This window comes from Euprymna scolopes, chromosome 1, assembly GCF_053919585.1.
Source record: "Euprymna scolopes isolate OS-2025 chromosome 1, ASM5391958v1, whole genome shotgun sequence".
Lineage (NCBI taxonomy): Eukaryota > Metazoa > Mollusca > Cephalopoda > Sepiida > Sepiolidae > Euprymna > Euprymna scolopes.
Window position 1 is genome coordinate 183,969,189 of NC_136482.1, and position 23,210 is coordinate 183,992,398.

General features: G+C 31.9%; 2 protein-coding genes across 3 annotated transcripts in view; one reads left to right on the forward strand and one right to left on the reverse strand.

Annotated features, from left to right (window-relative positions):
- LOC145278124 (dolichyldiphosphatase 1-like) overlaps positions 1 to 4,420 on the reverse strand; it is a 48,199-nt gene extending 43,779 nt beyond the window's left edge. Inside the window, exon 1 of one of the 2 annotated variants that reach the window (XM_080130407.1) lies at positions 4,222 to 4,420. In XM_080130407.1, the coding sequence (XP_079986533.1) occupies positions 4,222 to 4,300 (79 nt within the window). In that variant the 5' untranslated portion in view covers positions 4,301 to 4,420. The remainder of the gene's footprint in view (positions 1 to 4,221) is intronic. The other variant, XM_080130413.1, reaches the window with a different exon arrangement.
- Positions 4,421 to 4,479: 59 nt separating this feature from the next.
- Positions 4,480 to 23,210, forward strand: part of LOC145278111 (queuine tRNA-ribosyltransferase catalytic subunit 1-like) — a 43,037-nt gene continuing 24,306 nt past the window's right edge. Inside the window, exons 1-5 of the mRNA XM_080130389.1 lie at positions 4,480 to 4,826; positions 8,935 to 9,003; positions 11,916 to 12,054; positions 20,079 to 20,157; positions 22,370 to 22,485. Of these exons, the coding sequence (XP_079986515.1) occupies positions 4,584 to 4,826; positions 8,935 to 9,003; positions 11,916 to 12,054; positions 20,079 to 20,157; positions 22,370 to 22,485 (646 nt within the window). The 5' untranslated portion in view covers positions 4,480 to 4,583. The remainder of the gene's footprint in view (positions 4,827 to 8,934; positions 9,004 to 11,915; positions 12,055 to 20,078; positions 20,158 to 22,369; positions 22,486 to 23,210) is intronic.

Genomic DNA, 23,210 nt, shown 5'->3' on the forward strand with positions numbered 1-23,210 from the left:
AAACCATAACAGTGGTTGGAAACATTGTTTTCATCACCCTAGGCACACCCTGTTATTTGTGGCAATCCAGCGATACATTTTGAGGGTGCTGGCAATGGTTCTGTTGTCATAACTTGGATCAGTAGAGAGTAGGAGTTGTACAGCGGCGCATCTCCAATCTCACTCATTGAACATTGTGTCACTTTCAGACATGATAGAAGGCTCCTATTGCTCTTGTGATTTGTACACAACTGGACAACTAGTAGATGGTTTGCAACAAAAAAATAAAACTGGTTTTCATTAAACGGAAATGGAATCAGGTAATTTTTTCTAACTTATATCACTCTACCCTGTACTGCCTGCATTCTGAGACTACCCTCTACAACCAGCAAACTTTGGCTCACTCCAGCGCCTCCTGCACCTTCCAGAGCTCACTGACGTCAAGCTACCTCTTCCAGTGCCTTCTGACGTCCAGCTACCAGAACCTACTGATATCCAGCTACCCTTTCCAGTACTCACTGATACCAAGCTACCTGTTTTAGTGCCCACTGGGTTCCTGCTACCAGTTTCCAGTGGCTGATCCCATCTCACTCAGACTGATCCCTCAGTAAAAACATGATATCTATCGTCTTTAAACGAATATCAGTGTCTGCCATTCTTCTTTGTTATTGCCGTTATCTTTTTGCCTTTATATCTATCTTGTTAGTTGCATGGTCGATTGGCAATATGGGCTCAAACAGTGCGCCTGGCGGTGGAGTACTAAGCCCTGACATTTGAGTAGCTGCAATACCCTTGAGGATTGGTTACCGGTTGGTTTTCGATCTTTGGACTGCTTGATGCATCTTGGAAAAGATTGAGATCATCTTTGTTGTTAGACATGATGGCTCTTAAAAACATTGGAAAATTTAAGTTTTTAAATGATTTTGGAGAATTGGTCCTTTGACTGTTGGTGTCCATCCTAGCTTATAGTTGTGACAGTTCTCAGCCAAATAGGGATATTTTCATTGCAATGTGTCAGGATTATCGCTTGTACCGAAGAGTAGAGGGAGGGAAGAAAAGACGTTAAAAGCTTACAGCGAAATGGCGTTGTTGCTTACAAGCAATCTTTTCTTGTAAAGATAAGAAACTGGTAATGTAAACCAATTCAACAGACGTGTCTCCTGTTAAAAAAACACGAAGAAAACTCGCAGACTTCTCATTCCACAATATTTGACAAGACTTGAGTGTCTAGATAATGTCAAATCCAGCCACCTGGTTTCAGGTAACAAAAATATGGTCTAGCGGCGTATATATATAAGGGTTCTTTTAATTCCTCTCCGACCCACTGTTGGTAAGTTCAACACTTCCAAATCATCAAAAACCTTTAAATGGAGAATGCAGAATATGGACCGAGAGCTAGATAGGATTTTAAAGTTAAATTTAATTTTTACAGCATCTTTTGTTTATTAAATTGTTAGGTGAAAGTACAGAATAGTTACCCCCCTCTCTATGTTAAGAATGGGTTTCTGGTAAAACTTGTTGAAAACGCTGTTTGGGGGTTGTTTTAAAAATGGAATGGAAATTTAAATTTCGTTCTGTTTTAATCTTTTTTTTTTTTTTTTTTTCAATTGCTTACGTGGCAACAAAATAGAAAATAATTGATAATTAAAAAAATAAATTTACAAAAATGTATAGCACGATAACTGCACAATTTGTAAATGTAAAATTTTTTATACAGTAATGAAATTTTGGGAGAAAGAAGATTTGGTCAATGTGGCCCGATTGTCTCATTGAAGACTTCTCTGTAAAGAGTTGCTTTTTAAGGGTATTACTCCCAACCTCCTCATGTTAGGAACGGCTTTCAGAATAAACACCCTTTGCAGGCAAGTCTTGTTGCAGAGGGGAGCAAAACCAATCGATCATACAACTAAGAATATTAGATACAAAGCAAAGGAAGGTAACAGCAAAAGCAAAGAAGAAACGACCAACACAGCGTGTTCGGTTAAAAAGAGCGATAGGAACTGACTTCTTTTATTTACAACCAAACTTTCACAAGAAACACTCGTCTAGCTGTAAACACTATCAATAATTCCCCCCACTCTTTATCTGTGCCTAAACCTAAACGTAGATTCCATGAACAAAGCTTCTTTCTTAGAACTGCAGTCTGCACGCCTGTGGAATTGTCTTCCGTTTTCCTGCTTTCCGGCTGACTACAATATGGTTGTCTTCAAGTCTAACGTAAATAAGTTCTTGATGAGTCGTTCCATAGAAGTTATCAAATTTACCAAATTTTCATTACTAATGATTACTATATTGTCCAATTTCTACTGTACACTCTTTAACCCTTATCCTTGAGTGGCCTCTTGGCCTTGATAATGTGGTGATGCCTATGTAAACCCCCCCCCCCCAAAAAAAAAACAACCAAAGACGAAAGATCATATAGAAAAAGATCAAGATAGAATGTGAAGATCAGGAGTTGGTGGGCATGAGAAGGTAGGCATCAGCAGCCTGCTGACCTGGATGTCAGTGGGCACTGAAAGGTAGGTGTCAGCGGGCTGCTGAGCTGGAAGTTAGACGTCTTGTGTGCGTACCCTAACATCAACTGGCACTGGAAAGGGTAGCTTGATGGCTAACGACAGTGGAAACGGGTAATCGGATGTTGACAGGCTCTGGAGTCGGTAGCCTGACATCGACCAGTACTGGAAAGAGTAATCGGACGTTGACAGGTTCTGGAGTGGGTAGCCTGACGTTGACTGGCACTGGAAAGCTGCTGAGGGCTGCAGGAGTCACTGAAGGCTGCTGGAAGGAGGCACTGGAAATCGCAGGAGTAAGCTGGAGTCCGCTGGTTGAAGAAGAGTAGTTTCAGGGAGCAGGCGGGCAGTAGTAGTTTCATAGTAGTAGCTTGTGGTTCTCACATAGGTAGTGTTGAAAAGATAACCCTCAAATGGGATGTTTGTAGTTAGCCCTGAAAAGGGCTGGGTTTTTTTTTTTTTTTTTTTTTTGGCTTAACCCTTTTTGGCCGCAGACGCGCTGTATTCATGAAATAGTATTTTTTCAACAAGTGTCGCTGTCGCTCTCAGTAAAAAAACAAAACAAAAAAAAAACAAAACAAATTAATAGAATTAATTCCCCCACCAAATCAATCACAATAAAAAGAGTTTCAAATGTAAATTGATTGTGTTGGTGAAAGTGCACTGGAGGAGTGGAGGACCACTCGAAGACAGTCAATGTGCACTTTGTCAAGCATTTCTTAAGTAAAATGTGGAACCAGAGCCAATTGAAAAAAAAAAAAAAAAAATTAAAACGAACCGAAATTTAAATTTCCATTCCATTTTTAAAACAAACTGAAAACAGAGCGCTTTCGACAAGTTTTACCGGGTTATAACGTTAATATTTCAGTACGGTCCGTATTGTGCATTAGTATCATATAAAGTATCAATTCGAAAGTATGCCCAGAATTTAATTCTATCAATGAACCAAAATATCGATCACAGTAAAAAATATTTTGACGTAGAAAATAAATCAGGGATTTAAAAATAAAGATATCTTGGTGCATACACACCCAAAATGGTATTCTAGAATAGGTGTATGTGCGTGGGCGTCGCGTACGTGTTTATAGCACGATAAACGCAAATGTTTACACTTTCGACACACAAAAAGGGCCACGTACATTAAAATTAACCAAATACACATCGACCAACCAATTTCCATTGCTATTTAAATTCATCATACTAATTCATGATGAAAATACAAAAATAACGAATGAAAAAAAATAATCAAAAACGATAATAGCTTTAAGCAACAAAACAAGCTGTATAAAAAAAATCAAAATATCTTTTTAAAAAATCAGTTGTATCGAATTGATCAGATCAATATTTACAGAAGAACCGATATAATAAATCGATATTAATAGACGAAAACCTAAATTAAATCTCAAACAAGTCATACGTTTATGAATGCATCGTACTTAATTATTAATACACCATAATTCAAATAAGCGTATTTAATTTCAGAGAAATATGTAAATACATATTAAAGATCATCAGCTATAAACACAGATGTTTATGTATTGTAAGGTGGTCACAAAGTGGGGGTCAGTCTGTAAGCTTAACGCTATAATAATTTGATCACCGACTTTATAGCCGTTTAAAATATATGTAAAAACAACAAACATATTCAGTGCTCTTACAATAAGGCGATTGACTGCTGATAGATTTATGGTGTCTAACGAAATCTTAAATATCAAGTGAGTTTTTTTTTTACCTGTCGGATACTCAACGAAGAGAAGGGACAATGGTATCCACTGGACATGATTCAGGTCTACTCTTTCCTCTATGTCCATATCTATTAAATTTAAGTAAACGACACTAACAAATCTACTGTACTGGAGAAAGGTCCACCTCCTCCATGACTATATAGATAATGACGTCTACTGCGCATGTCTGAAAACCCGTACGCAATCTGTCAAAACGATTCTGATTGGTGTCTTCAGAAATATAATCAACTAATAGTCAGCCTTGTTTCATTTGAAACCAATTCTTATACCACAACATTTCCCTGTCGATGCAGTAGAGAGAATTTTTAAAACTGCAAATAATTATTTAAGTGACCGTAATAGATAATCCATGAATTCTGTTGTAAATGAAACTACCTCAAAATGTGGGGCTCTGGCTCTGAAAATTGTAGCAGAATGTTCAACGACGAAGGCTCGTGCGTGCGAACTGACCCTTCCGCACGCTTCGGTGTTGACTCCTGTATTCATGCCGGTCGGTACCCAGGGTACACTTAAAGGATTGTTACCCGAGCAACTCAAGAAACTTGGCTGTAATATTATGCTAGGAAACACCTATCATCTAGGGAACCGACCGGTAAAAATTCATAATTAATTTCATGAAAGCATTAAAGGAAGTGGTGTGTTATATGAGCGCAAATACACGTGGTTTTAAATCATGTTGAAAGAAAGACAATTAGGGGTTGTGTTTTAACTTTATTTTTTTTATTATTATTATTACTATAGACAACAAATCAAAAAAAAAAAAAAATTACTAAAGGTTAGATAAGTTATTCTTCTGCCTATCCGGACGAGTTTTTGGTGTTTTAATTTATTTTGAAGCGTTGAAACGCAAGTGTCGAGTGCTGTCACTGACATTTATTGGATGGATTTCTATCATTATTTTTTATTTTCGAGTTTTGAATGATTATCGATATTCTAAAAAATGACAGTCCCATGTCCGCCATGTTGTCAGTTTGATTTAAGCGCTCAGCCAGCACTATTTGCGTTTCAAGCATAATACACGTTTTAAAATAAGTTAAAAGACCAAAATCTGGGTTTGTAACACAGAGGTACGAAAAAGTTGTCAAAAAACAAATATAGAATAAATGAATGTTACTAAAGACACGATAAATTACTTTTCTACCTAACTGGATAAGTTTTTAGTGTTTTTATTTAATGTAAAATGTTTTAGTTCGAAAAACGAGTAATGTTGAACGCTGCCGGAGAGCAAGAAAAGATGGCCGCGATGTCTTTGAAGACTCGATAATTACTTTAAAATAAGAAATGAAACAAAATGATGGTAGACACACATCCAATGAATGTTACCGTAACATTTATTGGGTGGGTTTCTACACGGCCACCGAGATATAGCCGTGGTTTATACCACCACTTTGTTTTATTTATTTATTTATTTATTTATTTTATCGCTACAAATTTTGTTTAAAAATGAAGACAAAATTTTATTTTGTACCTACTTGTCACGGAATGAAGATTTTTATATTCCAAAAATCACAAAAATTGATCAAGTATTTTTTTTATTTACGAAAAACAAATTTGTCGTTTTTTTTTTTTTTTTTTTACAATGAGTGATGACGTAGGTGTGTCAGAAACCGACCTTACGAATGCGTGAAAAAATATTGAATAATTCGACCTCCTCTCTTTCCAAGCTTATAACTACTTGAAAAATGTAATTCAAACCCTAATTTTTTTTCAATTAATGGAGCAAAGACCAAATTTTATTAAAAAAAAAATAAAATAACAGGTTTAATAGCAAATTATGCAATATTTGTTTTTTTTTTAATCGGTTTTCTTTAAAAAAAAACATTTGAAGAAAATAAACGAAATTTAACTTACGTCAATTATAAAAAATCGATATAAATTCCAAAAAATCACTTACCTATAAAAATTACTAATCAATGTGTAGTTCCAGTCATTATTGTTAAGAATTTATCCATATTTATATTTTAAAATCCATTTATTTTTTAAATAAAATAAGTTTTTAAACACCTATTTGAAAAAACCCGCTATGCCGCTAGCATTTTACGTTTTTATTGAAAACCGGGAGTAGTTTTTTTTATTGTTTTGAATTACGGGTGGACAGAAGGAAGTAAAAACCACACATTCGCGTTAGCTGTCTAACCTTGCATGTGAAGAAATTTGTGCCTCCATACCTGAAAACTAGTCGTATTTTATTTATAATTTTTTTCTTTTAAAAAAAAAAACAAAAAAAACAATTCATGAATTTTTTTCTTTTTTTTTTTTTCTTTTCTCAAAGAAATACAGGAGTTTTTGATATTTCCACTTTATGGAGTGAATTCTTTTTTTTTAATATCTAAAAAAAAAAAAACCCCAAAAAACATTGAAACATTGAATGAAATAGACATAATTTTCGTAATAAAACGAAACTTTCTGTGCAATATAACAAGATTATAAGGTTTCATTTAAAAAAAAAACGTGGTTTAAAAAAAGGTTTTAAATTTTGGACTTTACAGGTAAATTTCTAAAAAAAACTATTTTGTTTTAAATTTGAATATATTATTTATTGATCTTTTTTATTCAATTTGTGATATATAAAACTTTTGCACATAAATTAATTATTAAAATTTTAATAGACATTTCAAAATGGGGGAGGGATGAATTTAAAAAAAAAAAAACGTTTGTCGAAAATATTATATTCAGTTTATTGGAAAGAGCATAAAATTTCATATTGACCTGAAAATATCGTAAAAATTTAACCAATAAAAAAATTGATAGATTTTTAAAGTTTAAAAATTGAAAAAAAATTAATTTGTAAAATTCTATTCATTTCATTACGTAAAAAAAAAATGGCCGCACTTTGTAAACACTGTTTTTAAAAAATAAAAAATATTTCTATTTTTTAAACAACTTTAATAGTTTATTTTGGAAATATATTCCATAAAGAAAATAAACAACCCACTTTTAAAAGAGAAATTACGAGTTTTTTATATTTTATTCGCAGTTTCGTGTTAGGGGTGTCAAAAATTCCCCCAAAATTCTGATACACCTAGTGATGACGAGGCCATGGGTAAATTTTTACGATGTGCCCCAGTGTCATTTAACCCTTAAAAAAAAAATGATCTCCTTTTTGGTGCCTAATACATTTAAACAGCCTTTATGAACAATATGAAAAGAGAAAATTTGGAAAGAAAATAACTTTTTAGAGTGGAGGATCACTTTCCAATATAAATTTAACGTAAAGTGATCACTCACTTCTTGGCCACTTACTGTTCAACGAAACCTGTCACCTTCCCCTTAGCGTTCAATGAGCAATTTTTTTTTTTTTTTTGCCTATGAGAGGAGTGGTTGCGCAAGATCAAAAGCCTGGATTTCACACCTCTTGAGTACTCTACATTTTATATGTATTTGAACTGAACTTCAAAAACATTCCCTATTCTTTTTACATTTTTTTCTATGAAATTTGCATGGCAGTGTAAAAAAACAATTATTAGTATAAAGCTATTAGTTATTTCCTTTTAATTATTTTGGTGAATGTCAGATGTGCTATCTTGTCTGGAAGTGAAGAAAACTTGTTACCCCCTTGTGTATTATGACAATCTGCTCTTTCTGGCTGGTCCTTTGAAGCCATCAGACATGGTCTGACTGGTTGGCTATCCCTGCTGTGTCCTTTTCTGGTAGTAGTCATATCAATTCCTAGAAAAGCCAAAATGACATTTACTTATCCATTGTTTATGATCATCGGCTTCAATATTTATTTATTTTTTTAAACTGTCTTCATTTTGTGAGGACATGAAATGGATTGTAAGGGCCCTTTTGTAGACAGTAACAGTCTACTTGTGTCACTGAAATCATGGTACATCTCTGCCATTGACAGCACTCTCTTATTAGTACGATTGCTAAACTTCACCATGTTCTCTTCTCTGCCAAATACTTGACTCCTTCTCCTCCACAATTCGTCCTTCTTATCCCAACCACTCCTCTCATATGTAAATTATATATTAAAACCACAATATACATATATATATATATATATATATATAACTACTTCATTTACTCACATAAAACTAATATACGAAAGTATAGATTTATGCGTAAACTTTAAGTATTTACTTCAAAAGTGCTCAATAATCGCCATATATATATATATATATATATATATATATATATATATATATATATAGCTTATATTACCTGTTTGATGATAAAATGTAAAAAGAATTGGGAATATTTTTTAAGTTCAGTTCAAATACATATAAAATGTAGAGTACTCAAGAGGTGTGAAATCCAGGCTTGTGACTTTGCCCCTCAGTATAATCTGAACTAGTAATTTAACCAAATGTCACTTTCCTAGATAGGTAAAAAGTAGTGTCGACGCATACATAAGGAGAGATAAAATCAACCATTTTCAAATATCTCATTCTAGATTTTTTTTTTTTTTTTGTAATTTATCATTTCTCTTTAGATGTGTCCATGCATCTATGTCTTGCTTGATCATGCTTAAGTTTGAAATAGCATTTTTGTTGATTTCTCATGCTTAAATTTGAAATAACATTTTTATTGGTCTGTCATGCTTAAGATTGAAATGACATGACTAAATGTTCAGATGTGATGACTATATATTAAGAATCATCATTCTATTTTAATCAGTTCATTATCTGTCTAAATCGCAATACGATCTTTCCGATTATATCATATATAAATGATGAATTCTTTTTTAATTTCAGGGTTCAGACTTGTTGGAAAATGCAGGAGGCTTGCACAAGTTTATGGGATGGAATCGAAATTTACTTACAGTAAGTCTAACAAGAAAGAAAATGTGACGATAGTTGCAGAGGAATTGGTAATTGGAAATTCCTCTGCAACTGTCATTTTGCCTTTTATTTCCTTTTGTTTCTTTTGTTAAAGATGTTAACATTTTTTTGTTATTAATGTAATATATTTTTTTTACATTAAAAAATGTTATCACAGTTTTCTTTAATAATATTTCTAATTCCTCTGCAACTATTGTCATATTTTCAACATTTAAAAAAAAGAGTAATATTCCTCTAAATTTTGTTTTCACATCTCAAATTATCTTCTAAATAAAAAAGGTAAATCTTTTAGTCAACGAGAGTTATTGCCCTTGCAACAATGCCGGACTTTACATGTGCATCTACACTATTTATATGAGGCAGGCTGTTTCTTTCTTTCTTTTTTTTTTTTTTATTGTCATATTGACAACCAACAGTGAAAAGAGTAAGAACTTCTCACATTAGAAATAGTAAATGCTCTGCTGAATTTCAATTTCTAGTTCTTTCCTATAAAAAAATATTCACATCAAGAATTTGTCTAGTTACCACCACTACAAAGAAATTTTCTCCTACCTTTTTATATCTCTGATCAAACAGAACTTCTGTAAAGAGTTTCTTTTAATCTTTGTGACACAATACTATGGGACTACTTCTCTACTGACTACAATAATCTTCTTCAAAACCATTTTTTGTTTTTTATTACAAAATTATTTACTTTCATTTTTCTTTTGATAAATAATGTTTTTATAAAATTTCAATATTTAACAAGTAATGTTTTTATAAAATTATAACTGAACTGAAATATAATGCATTCCAGTGAATTTATTTTTGTAATGAAATTATGTTTTAAAATATGTTTTATTTTATGTTATGGAATAATTCTTTCAATAAATATTTGATTTATCTATACTATTAATAACATTGTAAATGTTTATTTGTGTGTGTGTATATATATATATATATATATATATATATATATATTTAGGGACTTACACCTTTCAGGGAAAAAAAAAAGAATTACCAATAAAACTTTTGAATGGATGGACCGGATTGAAAAATTCTTTTTTTTTTCCCTGAAAGGTGTAAGTCCCTAAATTGTCCTTATCTATATATGGTTTGTAAGAAACAATGCCAAGTCACACAAAAAGCCCGAAATTAGGTTTTTGGGCCGTTTTTGTGCAGTTGTCGAAAAAGTTATCTGCCCATGTCAACAGAATTTAGCACTGTCTGTATACAGTCGTGGTAACATCTTTCAGCATACAGACAGGACTTGTGGCGCAATGAATAACACGTCTGACTATGGATCAGAAGATTATAGGTTCGAATCCTGACAAGTTCGTAATAATTTTAACCATCATTTTATCCAACGTTTACTCATTATTCTTACCCTTAGGGTATTTTTGTTTTTTCAGTGATTTTGTTTTGTGCATATGAGAATTTCCCATACTCCGAGTTCACAAGTTAAGCGTTAATGGTAAGACGATGTTGAGTGTACTCGATTTTGTGTTTGACTCGGCGTTGTGTGTGCCGACACGGCACAGCCACTAGTAGTAAAGATAAAATTAATTCAGTGTATAAATCAGAATGTTTACAAGAAAACCCTGCATACAGATGCATGTGAAATTATCTTATAAGTTTATCAATATAGAAATGAATAGTTGTACATGTGTTCCTAACTTGGTTATTACTGGATATACCTGTGCATCATGTAATGTACATTTTAAGTTGTATATTTAAAACTTAAAAAATATATTTCCACAAAAAAATATATGAGCTCTAACCTTACCCATGGCAAATGAAACTCATGTGATACAAAATATGAAATAATTTTTCAATCAGAAAATTTGATTAGTAGTAAGTAAATAAATAAAAGCAAAATTCAGCACAAATCTGATAGTTACAAAAAAAAAATAGTGCACAAATGCACAAATTGTCTTATAATTTGATTGATATGGAAATGAATACTTGAAAGTGTTTTGGTAACTTGGTTATTACTGTAAATCATTATAACATATGTTTTAAGTTATGTATTAATTTTTTTTTAAAGCATCTTTCTACAAGTATATATATATATATATATATATATATATATATATATATATATATTAGCAAATGTACCCAGTGTTGTCTGGTATTAAGCATGATGTTAAATTCCTTTAAAAAAGAATGAAGAAAAAATGGAAAGAAACTGAGACATATGCATGCGAGTGTTATTTTTTTTTTTTTCTAAACAGTTCACGTATAAGTAAAAAAAAAAAAAAAAAATTTGAGCTGAGATCGGAACCAAAAGCTAAAGACAGTGAGTTAAGATCATTAGGCCAGATTACCACAATCTTTAAAAAGTGTTTTCAAACCTACTTATTCTTAAAGCGGTCATAGTTGTGAAACAGTTGACAAACAGAAAAAATCTGATACCCCCCCCCCAATTACCAATTTTACAGTTTTTAACCCTTTTAGGGGCCCTTTTTTTCCGGATGAAAACTGATTAAAAAGTTTTCCACGTGTCTGAATCCCCTATACCAAGTATGTAGATCAAAAACTCATTGAGTATATAGGTTGAGAAGTGTCCACACACATGCACACACACATTTTCACTTTTATAGATATATAGATAGATTAACTCTAGCCTTACCAACGACAAATAATACCCACATGTAATGTAAATTTTAAATTATATATTTAAAATTTTAAAAATGTCTTTCCATAAATGTATATGTGAGCTTTAGCCTCATCTACAGCAACTGAAACCCACATGATACACAAAATGAAATAATTTTTCAGCGATAAAATTTAAGGGTTTGCGCAATAAACAAAATCAGATGATAGTCAAGTGTGTACAGTCGTTTAATCTTTCATAACTTCAGTGACATTTAAAAAAAAAAAAAAAAGCTTAAATGTTTATAATTTTATTTTAGGACAGTGGTGGTTTTCAGATGGTGTCTTTATTAAAATTAGCCAAAGTAACAGAAACTGGGGTAGAATTCCAGTCTCCTCATGATGGAACGATGATGATGTTGACACCAGAAAAATCCATTGAGATCCAAAATGCTATAGGTAAGACTAAAACAGCATCCAAAGTAAAAAAAAAAAAATATTTCTGCATAATAATTAGGGCTATGACAAGAGAATGCTCTTTTCATGGTTTTGACTCTTGAGTATATATCCGATACAGTTAGACACAGTTAATCAACCGAGAACCACATCACTCTATCTAAAAACATATAAGATATTAACTGATATATACTCGAGAGTCAAAATAATGAAAAGAATATCCTCTTGTCATAACCCTAATAGTAAATAACTGCTTATTATTGCTGGATGATGCATTTTTTTTTTTTTTCTTTAACAAGTCACCACTTATCAAGACCTTGAGGCCACTCAAGAATATGGGTTAATGAGTGTACGGTAGTCATTGAGACAATAGCATAGTGATTGTTAATAGTGAAAATTTGGAATAATTGGATTATTTAAGGGGACGGTTCAACAAGAACTTGTTTATATTGGACTTGAAGACCACTATATTGTTGTCAGTTAGAAATCAGGCCAGCGAAAAAGTTCCACATGGGGGGGGGCAGTTCTAGGAAAGAAGCTTTGTTCATGGAATCCACGTTTTCCATTCTACTAGATCTACAGCAGATGTGCTTACAGTTATATCTCATAGGATTAGCGAATCTTTCGATGGAGGCAACTTTTCTAGGGCAATTGCTCTTGACATATCAAAAGCCTTTGATAGTGTATGGGATGAAGGTTTACTTCACAAGATCTCCAGCTATGATATAGCTGGAAATGTCTTCTCAATTATCAGATCATTTCTCTCTGATAGGTTCATAAGAGTAGTAGTTGATGGGCAGAAATCAGAAGCTCACAGTATTAATGCTGGAGTCCCTCAGGGTTGCATCCTGGGTCCAACTCTTTTCCTGATTTACATTAATGATCTTCTAAATCACATCCTTACATCATTCGTAGACATTTATGCTGATGACACTACCAGCTATGGGAGAACATCTAAGACCGTAAATGACCAAGTTCTCTCCGATTCTCTCTCCTCTGATCTTGAGCACGTGGTACAATGGGGAAAGGAGTGGTTGGTTACTTTTAATGCATCTAAAACCAAGCTTCTGTCTTTACATCATCAACGCTCTGATCCCCATCTGGCATCAATTGAAATGAATGGCTTTCGTCTTGGGGAGGCCTCATGTTTTGACAAGCTTCTGGGCTTGGCCTTTACTCCTGATCTTAAATGGAACACGTACATCAAATCTGTTGCTAAAGCCGCTGGAAAAATGGTAGGATCCTTCTATCGATCCAGTAGATATCTCACTGCTGATGCAATTCTATATCTATATAAGAGCCAAGTTCGTCCAAAGATGGAGTACTGTTGCCACATCTGGGCATAAGCTACTAGAAAGGACTTATCCTGCCTTGATAGAGTTCAAAATAGACTTTGTAGCCTCATATGAGATGTCCTTTTTTCTTCCCTGCAACCTCTTTCTCACAGAAGAGATGTAGCGAGTTTGTCTTTGCTTTATCGTTATTTTCATGGCAAGTGCTCGACTGAGCTTCAATCTATGGTCCCCCCTTGCCAAACTTTCACAGGAAACCCTCGTCTAACTGAAAACACTATCAATAATTCCCCCACTCTTTATCTGTGCCTAAACCTGAACGTAGATTCCATGAACAAAGCTTCTTTCTTTGAACTGCACGCCTGTGGAACTGTCTTCCGTTTTCCTGCTTTCCAGCTGACTACAATATGGTTGTCTTTTAGTCCAATGTAAAAAAATTCTTGATAAGCCGTTCCCCTTCTGTCAAGAAGCAATTACATATATATAAAAGGAAAAAAATCAAGTCACACGGGCATCAATAAAGACGAAACATTGATGGATGTTTGACTTGGTTAAGAATAATGGAAATAGTATTCTGACGAGATAGAAAGATAAAAAGGGAACAAACCATCATATATTCTGAGAGTCATTCCAGCAGTAAAACCTCTTATTTGCTGCTTTTTTTTATTCAAAAAGTTGAAGAGCTATGAAAATGGAAGTGGTATCATTAAAACAAGCGACTGTTTGTGCACCAAAATTTATTTTTGTGCAGAGTTACCACCATTCTCAATGCAATGAAATATCTTAAGAGGTTACTAATGTTTGAACATAAGAGACACACCTTAGGTTTGAATGTGATTAGCCTCTAAGCTATTCTACTCCTTTGAATATGTCATAATACTATAATCTATAATATAAAGCTGAACGTCTGTGTGTGTGTCTGGTCACGAATAGGCTCCTATATGGTTGACTATTTTAAAAAACTGATTACCTATAATGATAGAAGATGTATCGAGGATCAGGAATGGGTATGTTTGATCTGGCAGAACGGTGGTCCATAAAAATTGTGGGGTCTGTATTCGCGCCTGGCTCCCAAAGTATGGAAATAAAAAATGAAAAAAAAACGTTTACAAGGGTTTTTGATATAGATGTACATAATAATACTTTAATAAGTATGTTTTAACTTAAATAAGGGATGGTATAATAAAATTGTGGGGTCTGTGTTCACGCCTGGCCTCCATAGAATGGAAATAGGCACAGACTTTAATAAAGACTTTTCATATCTATCTGCGTAAGTATACTTTGATAATTATGTTTCAGTTTGAAGAAATATGGTATAATAAAATTATGGGGTGTTCGTTCGCGCCTGACCTCCATAGAATGGAAATATGTCACAAAGTTTAACAAGGTTTTTAAATATAGATCCTCAAAATATTTTGATAAGTGTTTCAGTGTGAACAGGTATGGTATAATAAATTATGGTGTTTATCTATTTTATTTTTACTTTCATCATATTTTGCTTTCGTTTTGATACCCCCAAATTCTGTCTCTTTACAACCCTTCCTTTTCATAACCTATCATACTTTCATAAATCAGAGTCTATTTTCTGTAAGCTGTTTTTGAACCCAGTCAATGACGAGTACTTTTGCTAGTTTAAATATGTATAGTTTTCCTTGTTTTTTTTTGTTTTTTTTTCCCCCCACTTTTTAATAAATCATAACACTGCTTTATTTTAAGTATATATATATAGTTTTCCTCATGTTTTATTTTCCTTTGGTAAAAAACAATCCTCCGATTCAGCTCTTGAGTGAGACGAAACTGTTTCTCTTTTAATCATGAATATAAAACAATCTTTTCTTTGTAATTGCAATATATATATATATATATATATATATATATACTTAGGGGATTAGAACAAGTCTAAAGAGCAGAGTATATTTTAATGTATTAGTAAATTCATTAATACAATTAAAAGAAAACAGTGCTCATTGTAATGTAGATATATAATAAGCTCGATAGACATATATATCCTAGAGCTATTTTAATATTAAGTAAGTTGATTGGTAATTTATAATCAAAATTAAAAATTGGATTTTGTTTGTTCTACCTTATGAAACCGATTTTTAATTTTAAATATAAATTATCAATCATCTTACTTTATATATATATATATATATATATATATATATATATATTATTATTATTATTTGGGGTAAACAGTTACATATGGTCGCTACAAATAGCCATCTGTTTCAGTCAAAAAGACTTCATCAGGCGACCTGAAACCTCTCGATGCCTAAATGAAAAATTGGATAGATTAGAGAGAAATTAAAGAAAAATGGAGCTCTTCAAAAAAAAGTATAAAAAGTTCATAAAGAGTTTATAATAAATTCCGAGCTCTCTAAAAAGAGGATAGAAAAAAGGAAAGATCGCATTAGGATCTATTGGAAGATATTCAAAACTTTTCACAACAGAATGTAAATTTGAAATAAAATTAAAAATGGGTCATAATTTTCTTGGGGCTGTGAGTTGTACAGGAGGGTGGTGTGGGAGGGGTTCTACTTATATTGAACGTGTCACGGAAAGAAAAGGACTTTGCATTTGTGTGATTTTACTCCAAGCGCTACGTGTCGTTATGCGTTAAGTTAGGAGTGGGGGGATTGACTAATGCAGACATATTCATGCTGAGGCATATATCTGCATACCAAATATACAAATACATACATACATGTACGAAAGCAGCACAAACATACACACGTAAATATATACATAAAAGAACATACGCACGCGCAAGAATACAGCTATATGTATAGATACACAGATAATCACATGTATACAAATACGTACAAATATACAGACCTGCACACACACATACAAATATATACACATATATATCCATATGTTTATACATACATATACACACACACACACATATATATATATAGACATATACAATACAGATATAGATACACAAACACGCACACATATATATATAGAGAGAGAGAGAAAATTTCAATACATAATGATATTGATTAATATATGGAATTAGTGGATAATGCATAAAAACAAACTTGTTAAAATGATGACATACACACATGTATATAGCCATTGATGTTTGGTTTTTAGTTCAGACTTTAATTATGGTAGTCTATTATGATAATATCAGTAGCTCTATAAATATTTCTGTTATAATTTTAATTAGTTTGTTTCATGCTTATCAACTAATTCCATATATATATATATATATATATATATATATATATATGTGTGTGTGTGTGCACATACATATTTTTGGTTAAATTAGAGTGACTTCAGTCTTTTTTCAACACAGATTTTTTTTCCTTTTCAATCAGAAAAATAAAATTCCCAATTGATACTTTAATAATTTTATTTTCATTTGTCTAAATGCTTCCTTTCTATGTCCTATGAGGATGACAACCATTTTCAAGAAATAATACTTATATTGATAGGGTCCTGGATATGACCTTAAACTATATCCAATGGTGAGGCTTCAGCTTGTGGGCTTTGGAGAGTGTAGAGCCACCCCTTAATTGCCATTGCTCCCAGGTACACTCTGACTCGGAGTGGTAGTACCTGTTAGGGTCCCAACTATGGTTTAAATAGAAACCGACTTGAAAAAAACAAAAAAAAAACAAATATATTCTACTAACACTTATTCTTCAAAATCACTGGATTCGGCATTAAATAACCTGAAAAGGGTTGATATACCGTAACAAAAACAAACAACCAACCAACCAACCAATTATATTGATAGTAATTCATTTTAATGTGAAATTAGTTTCCAAACAAAACAAATACATTATTGCAATGTTAATATTCTTCTTTTTATCTATTGTATAATATTCTGCTTGTTCCTTCCTTAGTTACTCTGTACATTACTCTTTCAAAAAGGCCAAATATAATTTTTGAATGCCAAACTGCTTCAAAAAGGGCCAAATTCATTAAATTTGGCTTTAAAAAGGCCAATCTGGCAACTCTGGACAAAAATATAAGAGTGGCCTCCCTTTGATGCCTTGTTTTTGAATATCATTATAAGGTACTTGTACAGTTTAATCAAGATATTAAAAAATGAAAATATCGAAAAAGGGTTATATTGTACGTATCCGTTATGGAACAAAGTCCTTCAAAAAAAAATTTCACTTAATTTCATCAAGTAGTTTCTTTTTTACTCTTTATGATACCGAGCAAAAGGTTCGATTTTTAGGAAGAAAAGTTAGTATTAAAGATGGGGAGGGAGTGTTGGCGCTTTAACTGGAATTATCTCCCCGTGGCGTGTTCAAAAAATTCCAAGATGGCTGACTTCAACGCGCTCTCATAAAAATGTATTTTTCCGCTGTAAAAAAAAAAACTACTCGATCAAATTAAGTGAAAAAATTTTTCGGAGATCTTCAATCCAAAACGGATACGTACAATATAACTTTTTTCAATATTTCCATTTTTTAATGTCTTGATTAAACTGTACCCATTATAATAATATACTAGCAGGACCTGTGGAAATTCCACAGTGAACTCATTCATATGTAATATATTGATGTTGGCATTCTGTAGATGTTCAGTGTAAATGGAGACATTCTGATATTATTGTAGCGTTTTTGTTAAAACTGCAAAAGTTTTCTCTAAGCTAGTATGAACGCCCGGTGAAACTCGGTCGTAAAGTACGCTTAAATATGATATTTTAATTCATGCAGATTTATGTATATATTATTATAGAGTTAATAGTCTATTGATTTTTGTATGTTATAAAGTTGTGAATTCAAAAATAAAAAAATATATCCATATGACTTGGGTGTATTAGCTTGGATCGAAACTGAAATAAAGACTTATGAAAAAAAAATATATATATATATATATATATATATATAACTTGAGTTCCTTCAGCCATAATGAAAACCAAAACTTATGAAGAATTCTTGATAAAATTATTTATTAAAAAAAATAGATGATTTAAGTGCCATCAGCTATAGTTGAAACCAAAACTAATGAAGAATTCTTGGAAAAATTATTTATGACAAGAAATAGAACATAACAATTAAACGGTTTAGATGTAAGCATGACACGCAAAAGAAGACACACGCTATCGTATTAATATATAGATGATCATTGTTGCAATGGTGTGTGAAAGGAATTCATAATTTTGACATGCAAAGGAACATTCAAAAGAAACAGGGCAAAAAAAGAACATTGTCTGCCAAAAGGTGCTGGACTGAAGGAGTAAAGTAAAGATTGTCTCTTACAATGTGATTTTATTATTTGTATTGAACTATGTAATATTGTAATATTACTTTCTGAGTATTTATTAGTACTTATTGATTTATCTCGTTTGCGTCAGCTCTATATTTAAAATACAGTGGACACTACTTTCATATAAATGTTAATAAACTCATATTTGCTGTGTTATTAGTTTTTGTGTCCAAAAAAACTAATTTTTTGCACTATACAGAAATATATCAATCAGCTTTATCAAAACATTTGTTGATTCATTATATCTCATTCCATAGAATTTCCACAAGTTCTGCTAGTTAATATTTCTTGAAAGTATCACAATATTTTGTAGTACCTGTAAGCAATGAGTACATAAGAAATACAGTAGAATTATTGATAGGTCGAGGATGACAACCAGTTTGTGGATGTATGTAACGTGGCAGGAGGGGGATTTTGTCTGTTACATGTATATCTTATTACATGTGTCTCTTTGTCTGTATCTATATATGTAATCGTGATAAATGTAGTGTGTGTATATATATATATATGCTATAAAGTTCACCAAACCTTTTTTAATGTTATTTTGGTCTTCTCTGGGATCGATTCTTCTTGTCACTGGTCGATGAGCTGTAAGGAACATCTCAGATGAAAAGATAACAACGTTTTTTTGGCACGGATTACTTTATTTCATTTAGGAGTGAACTGAGGGAAACCATCACATTGTTGACTCAAGCTTTTTTGTGTTTCTTTTTTGACACATTTTTGCATCCCACTTAACATGTCTGTTTCACTCAAAATTGCACTTGCATGTGAGCGTGAAGATATTTTCTTCTCTTTCTTTCATGCTCTTTCTTTCTTTCCACATTTTCTTTCACACAAACCGAATGACCTATATCAGGTGCCAATGTCAACCGTAGCTACAGCATTTGACATACGGCAATAATTTAACCTTTTAAACTCTTTTTGTGCTAACCAACCTGCACAGCAAAATCACAATTTTCAATATGCCGGCGTAACCCGGGATAAATTATATGTATGTAAATGTGGAAGTTAAAGGAAGATAATAAAATCAATTCTTTAAGGGCAGACTTATCGGGATAATACAAAGCTCAACGAAATTGTATGGGAACTTATTTATATTCCTAAATAAATGCACCCTGTTGAATAAATGAATAAATCTATTTTTAGTTTTTATACCGTCATTTTTCCTTTCTTGTTTACTTCTATATATATATATATATATATATATGAGAGAGAACAGTTGAGGTAGCAAGGTCAGTTGGCAGGAGAAAGTCAAGAAAAATAAAAGGAAGTGATAAGAATGGATTTGAAAGAAAGAGGGATAAATAAATACCTGGCCAGAGAAAAGTAAGTTTGGAAGTCAATTTCTAAAAGCCATCTAACACATGCTGGCATGTAAACAGGCATTAAACCAATATTATTATTATTATTATTATTATAACGATGATTATTATCATTATTGTGATGATGATTATTATTATTTCAAAAGACAAAAACAATTTTATTTTTTAGGTGCTGATATCATCATGCAATTGGATGATGTCGTCTCAAGTTTGGTGAGTGGTCCACGTGTTGAAGAAGCAATGCACAGGTAGAATTGTTTTTCTTGCATTTTATTACTGCTCAAATGTGATATTTTAGTTGCGAATTTCATTCATTATTTCGCAAATTTGGTTGAGAAAGTATCAGAAAAGTGTTATCAAAACAATCTTAAGCCAGTTTTAGTTTTTTTTAGCTACTTACTAAGTCATGAGACGTAGCAAAAGTAATGCCTCCTGTTTTGTTTTTTTTATCCCACACAAATGGATTGGAAGGGATTGTAAACTGCATTGTTTTATCAACGTTATGAGACTCTATGAAAACAACCCGTCATTGACGCATGTCAGAAGAAAAGATGCATCATTAAATTTCTCCATGTAGAAAATAATTGAACCAATCAATATTAATCAGCACCTGTTTAAAATTTATAAAACCAATGCAGTTGATGTCAGCACAGTTAGGAGATGGGTTCACTGATTTCAGAATGGTGACAAAGATATGAGTGACAAAACTCGTTCTGTTTTCATGACCGAGGCATCATTCATTGCTAATAAAAGTGCATTGAGAATGCTGGTGACTATGTAGAAGGATAAATTCTGGAATACAAAAAGTTGCTCATTTTAATGGTACCACTTCAGTCTTTGTAGCTCTTCAACATTTTAGTTTTTGAGTTAAAAAAATAGGCCATATTTTTAGAACTACTCTCATACTATATGAAGTGGACACTGCTATTTGATATCCACACACAATTGTGAGAGAAATTTGTTGGAACAACCACTCTGTCTCTAGTCACACATACTGTTCTATGACTAACATCTAAAAAATTTTTGTGTAAATTTTCCACATTTCAGGCTACAATGCATTTTAGCTTTACAAGTCCTTACAGGGGATGAAATTCAGAAAATTCTGTGTAGCTTAATTGCCATTTACATTTTCATAAATTACTACCTAGCTCTACTTGTATATTGAGCACTGTTGAAGTAAATACTGAAAGTCAATACATAAAATATTATATCTACTTATAAAATTTTTTCTGGATGCGTAAAATAATAATAAGAAGAACAAGTAGTTAAAAAACACTCTGAAAAAGGGTTAAAAATATTTTTAAAAAGGAAGCACAAAATAAGTGGATAGTCCTTATCTGCGGAGTTTCGAAGAAATATTTTCCTTCTCATCAGAAGGTAGGGATTAGCAAAATGCAGGTTCGGATTATGCTTGCAAAAGTATTTAATGAAATTACACGCAAGTCATAGATCTTACTTGGTAACAAATAGTGAAGCAGAGGGAATAGGGGGAAGAAAAAGGTGATTTCACATGAATGGACAGTCTGGTGAAGGGTAAAATATCCATCAAGGGTAAAATCCAAAAAAGTTGATTAAATTTCCATTTTCACAAGTAAAATCCAAAGGAATTGCGTTAATGGAAGATGGTTCAAAGTAATCCAAAGGGCAGAATTCTGTGGAATAATTCAACAAATGGGTGCAAGGAAAAAAGTGAGTGAGTTCAAATGATATTATTAAAAGAAAGATAAATTGTGCGTAGAAATGGAGAGATTTAAAACATGGCTGTCAAGGCTGATTTATCTTTAGTTATCATTCCAAAACCAGAGGATGTATTTATTTTACGCTCACAGTATTCTATTCATATAGTATGTCTTGCACATGTTTTGTTGAATAGCAAAAATTTGCCGAACACCTGATTAGAGGCAGATATGTGTTCCTTGGAAAACAAATAGTTGAAGTGTTTTTTTGTTTTCTTTTACTTGAAATAAAAAGGATATAGTGAGGGGGGAAAAATGTTGATAAAAGGAAATGGAAATCTTTTAAAGTTTGCCAAATAATAAGAATAAAAAACCTTTTACTTATTATGGAGTATATAGGCATCCTTCCAAAAAAATAAACAAAACAATTAAATTCAAAGCCTGTGAGGGGACGTTATTTTATGACACCATATTTGATTTATGTATTATATATATAGTGAGTATAAGTAAAAAAAAAAAACAACTTTAAAATCAATGTAATGTGTTGTTTGCAAAAAATAAGGATCTCATTTCTTAAAATTTTCTGAAAATTAAAGATAAAACAAGTAATTTTGGTTTAATAAAACTGCAAAAAAAAATTGGTGGGGGGATATTTAGCAGGTCATGTGACCCTCTTTTTGACTGTTGATATCTTTTATGTACGTCATGAAGTAGTCCACGATCTTTAAAGAAATGATGTACAAAGGCTTTATAAAATTTTGTCTCTTATTTTATGCTCTTCTAGAACAATCCGATGGTTAGATCGATGTATGAAAGCTCATAAAAGACCTCATGATCAAAATCTCTTTCCAATTGTCCAGGGAGGTCTTAATCCAGATCTTCGACAAAAATGTGCTGAAGGTAATTTTTTTATTTTTAATTGAACATCTTATTCTTTTCTTTTCCTAATAAAGATGTTCCTATTAAAAGTTTTTGTTGCATCTTTTCTATATGGAGCACTCTGAATATTGTCTACTTATGCCACACAGTCGTAGCTATTTTCTTGCTATACAAACTGAACAATATTTATATCAATCCAAGCTTGTTGTAGATTATCTCCCCTTTTCTTAGCTAATGACATGCGGTTATAGTCAGCTAACATACTTTCTAATTTCCGGCGTGGTTGCTACTGGAATGCGGTAACAAAGCAAATTAGTTCCTTCCCTTTTTTCTCTCACACCTATATCTCCCCTGTGCATGTATTCTTTTTTTATTACGTTTTCCGATCATTTTTTTTTTTTTTTAATAATCATTGAAAAAATTTTTCAGTCTTATTTTAATTAAGAATTATTGAAATTAGTTTTGTTTTGTTTTTTTAAGAATTATTGAAAACACTTTTTTAAATCTTTTAAAAACTTTAGGAAATATTATGTATTTGGATACATTTTTTATTATGTTTGAAATTTTGTTATTTTGATTTCAATAATTTTATTTTTATACTTTTATAAACATATATAAATTCAAATAAACTTTTATTTTTAAAATTTAAACTTACTTTTATAATTTCATAAGCATATTTCTTATAAAATTTCAAATGAAATAAGAACATTTATTTTTTAATTTTGTAATTAAAAGTGCAAATAAAG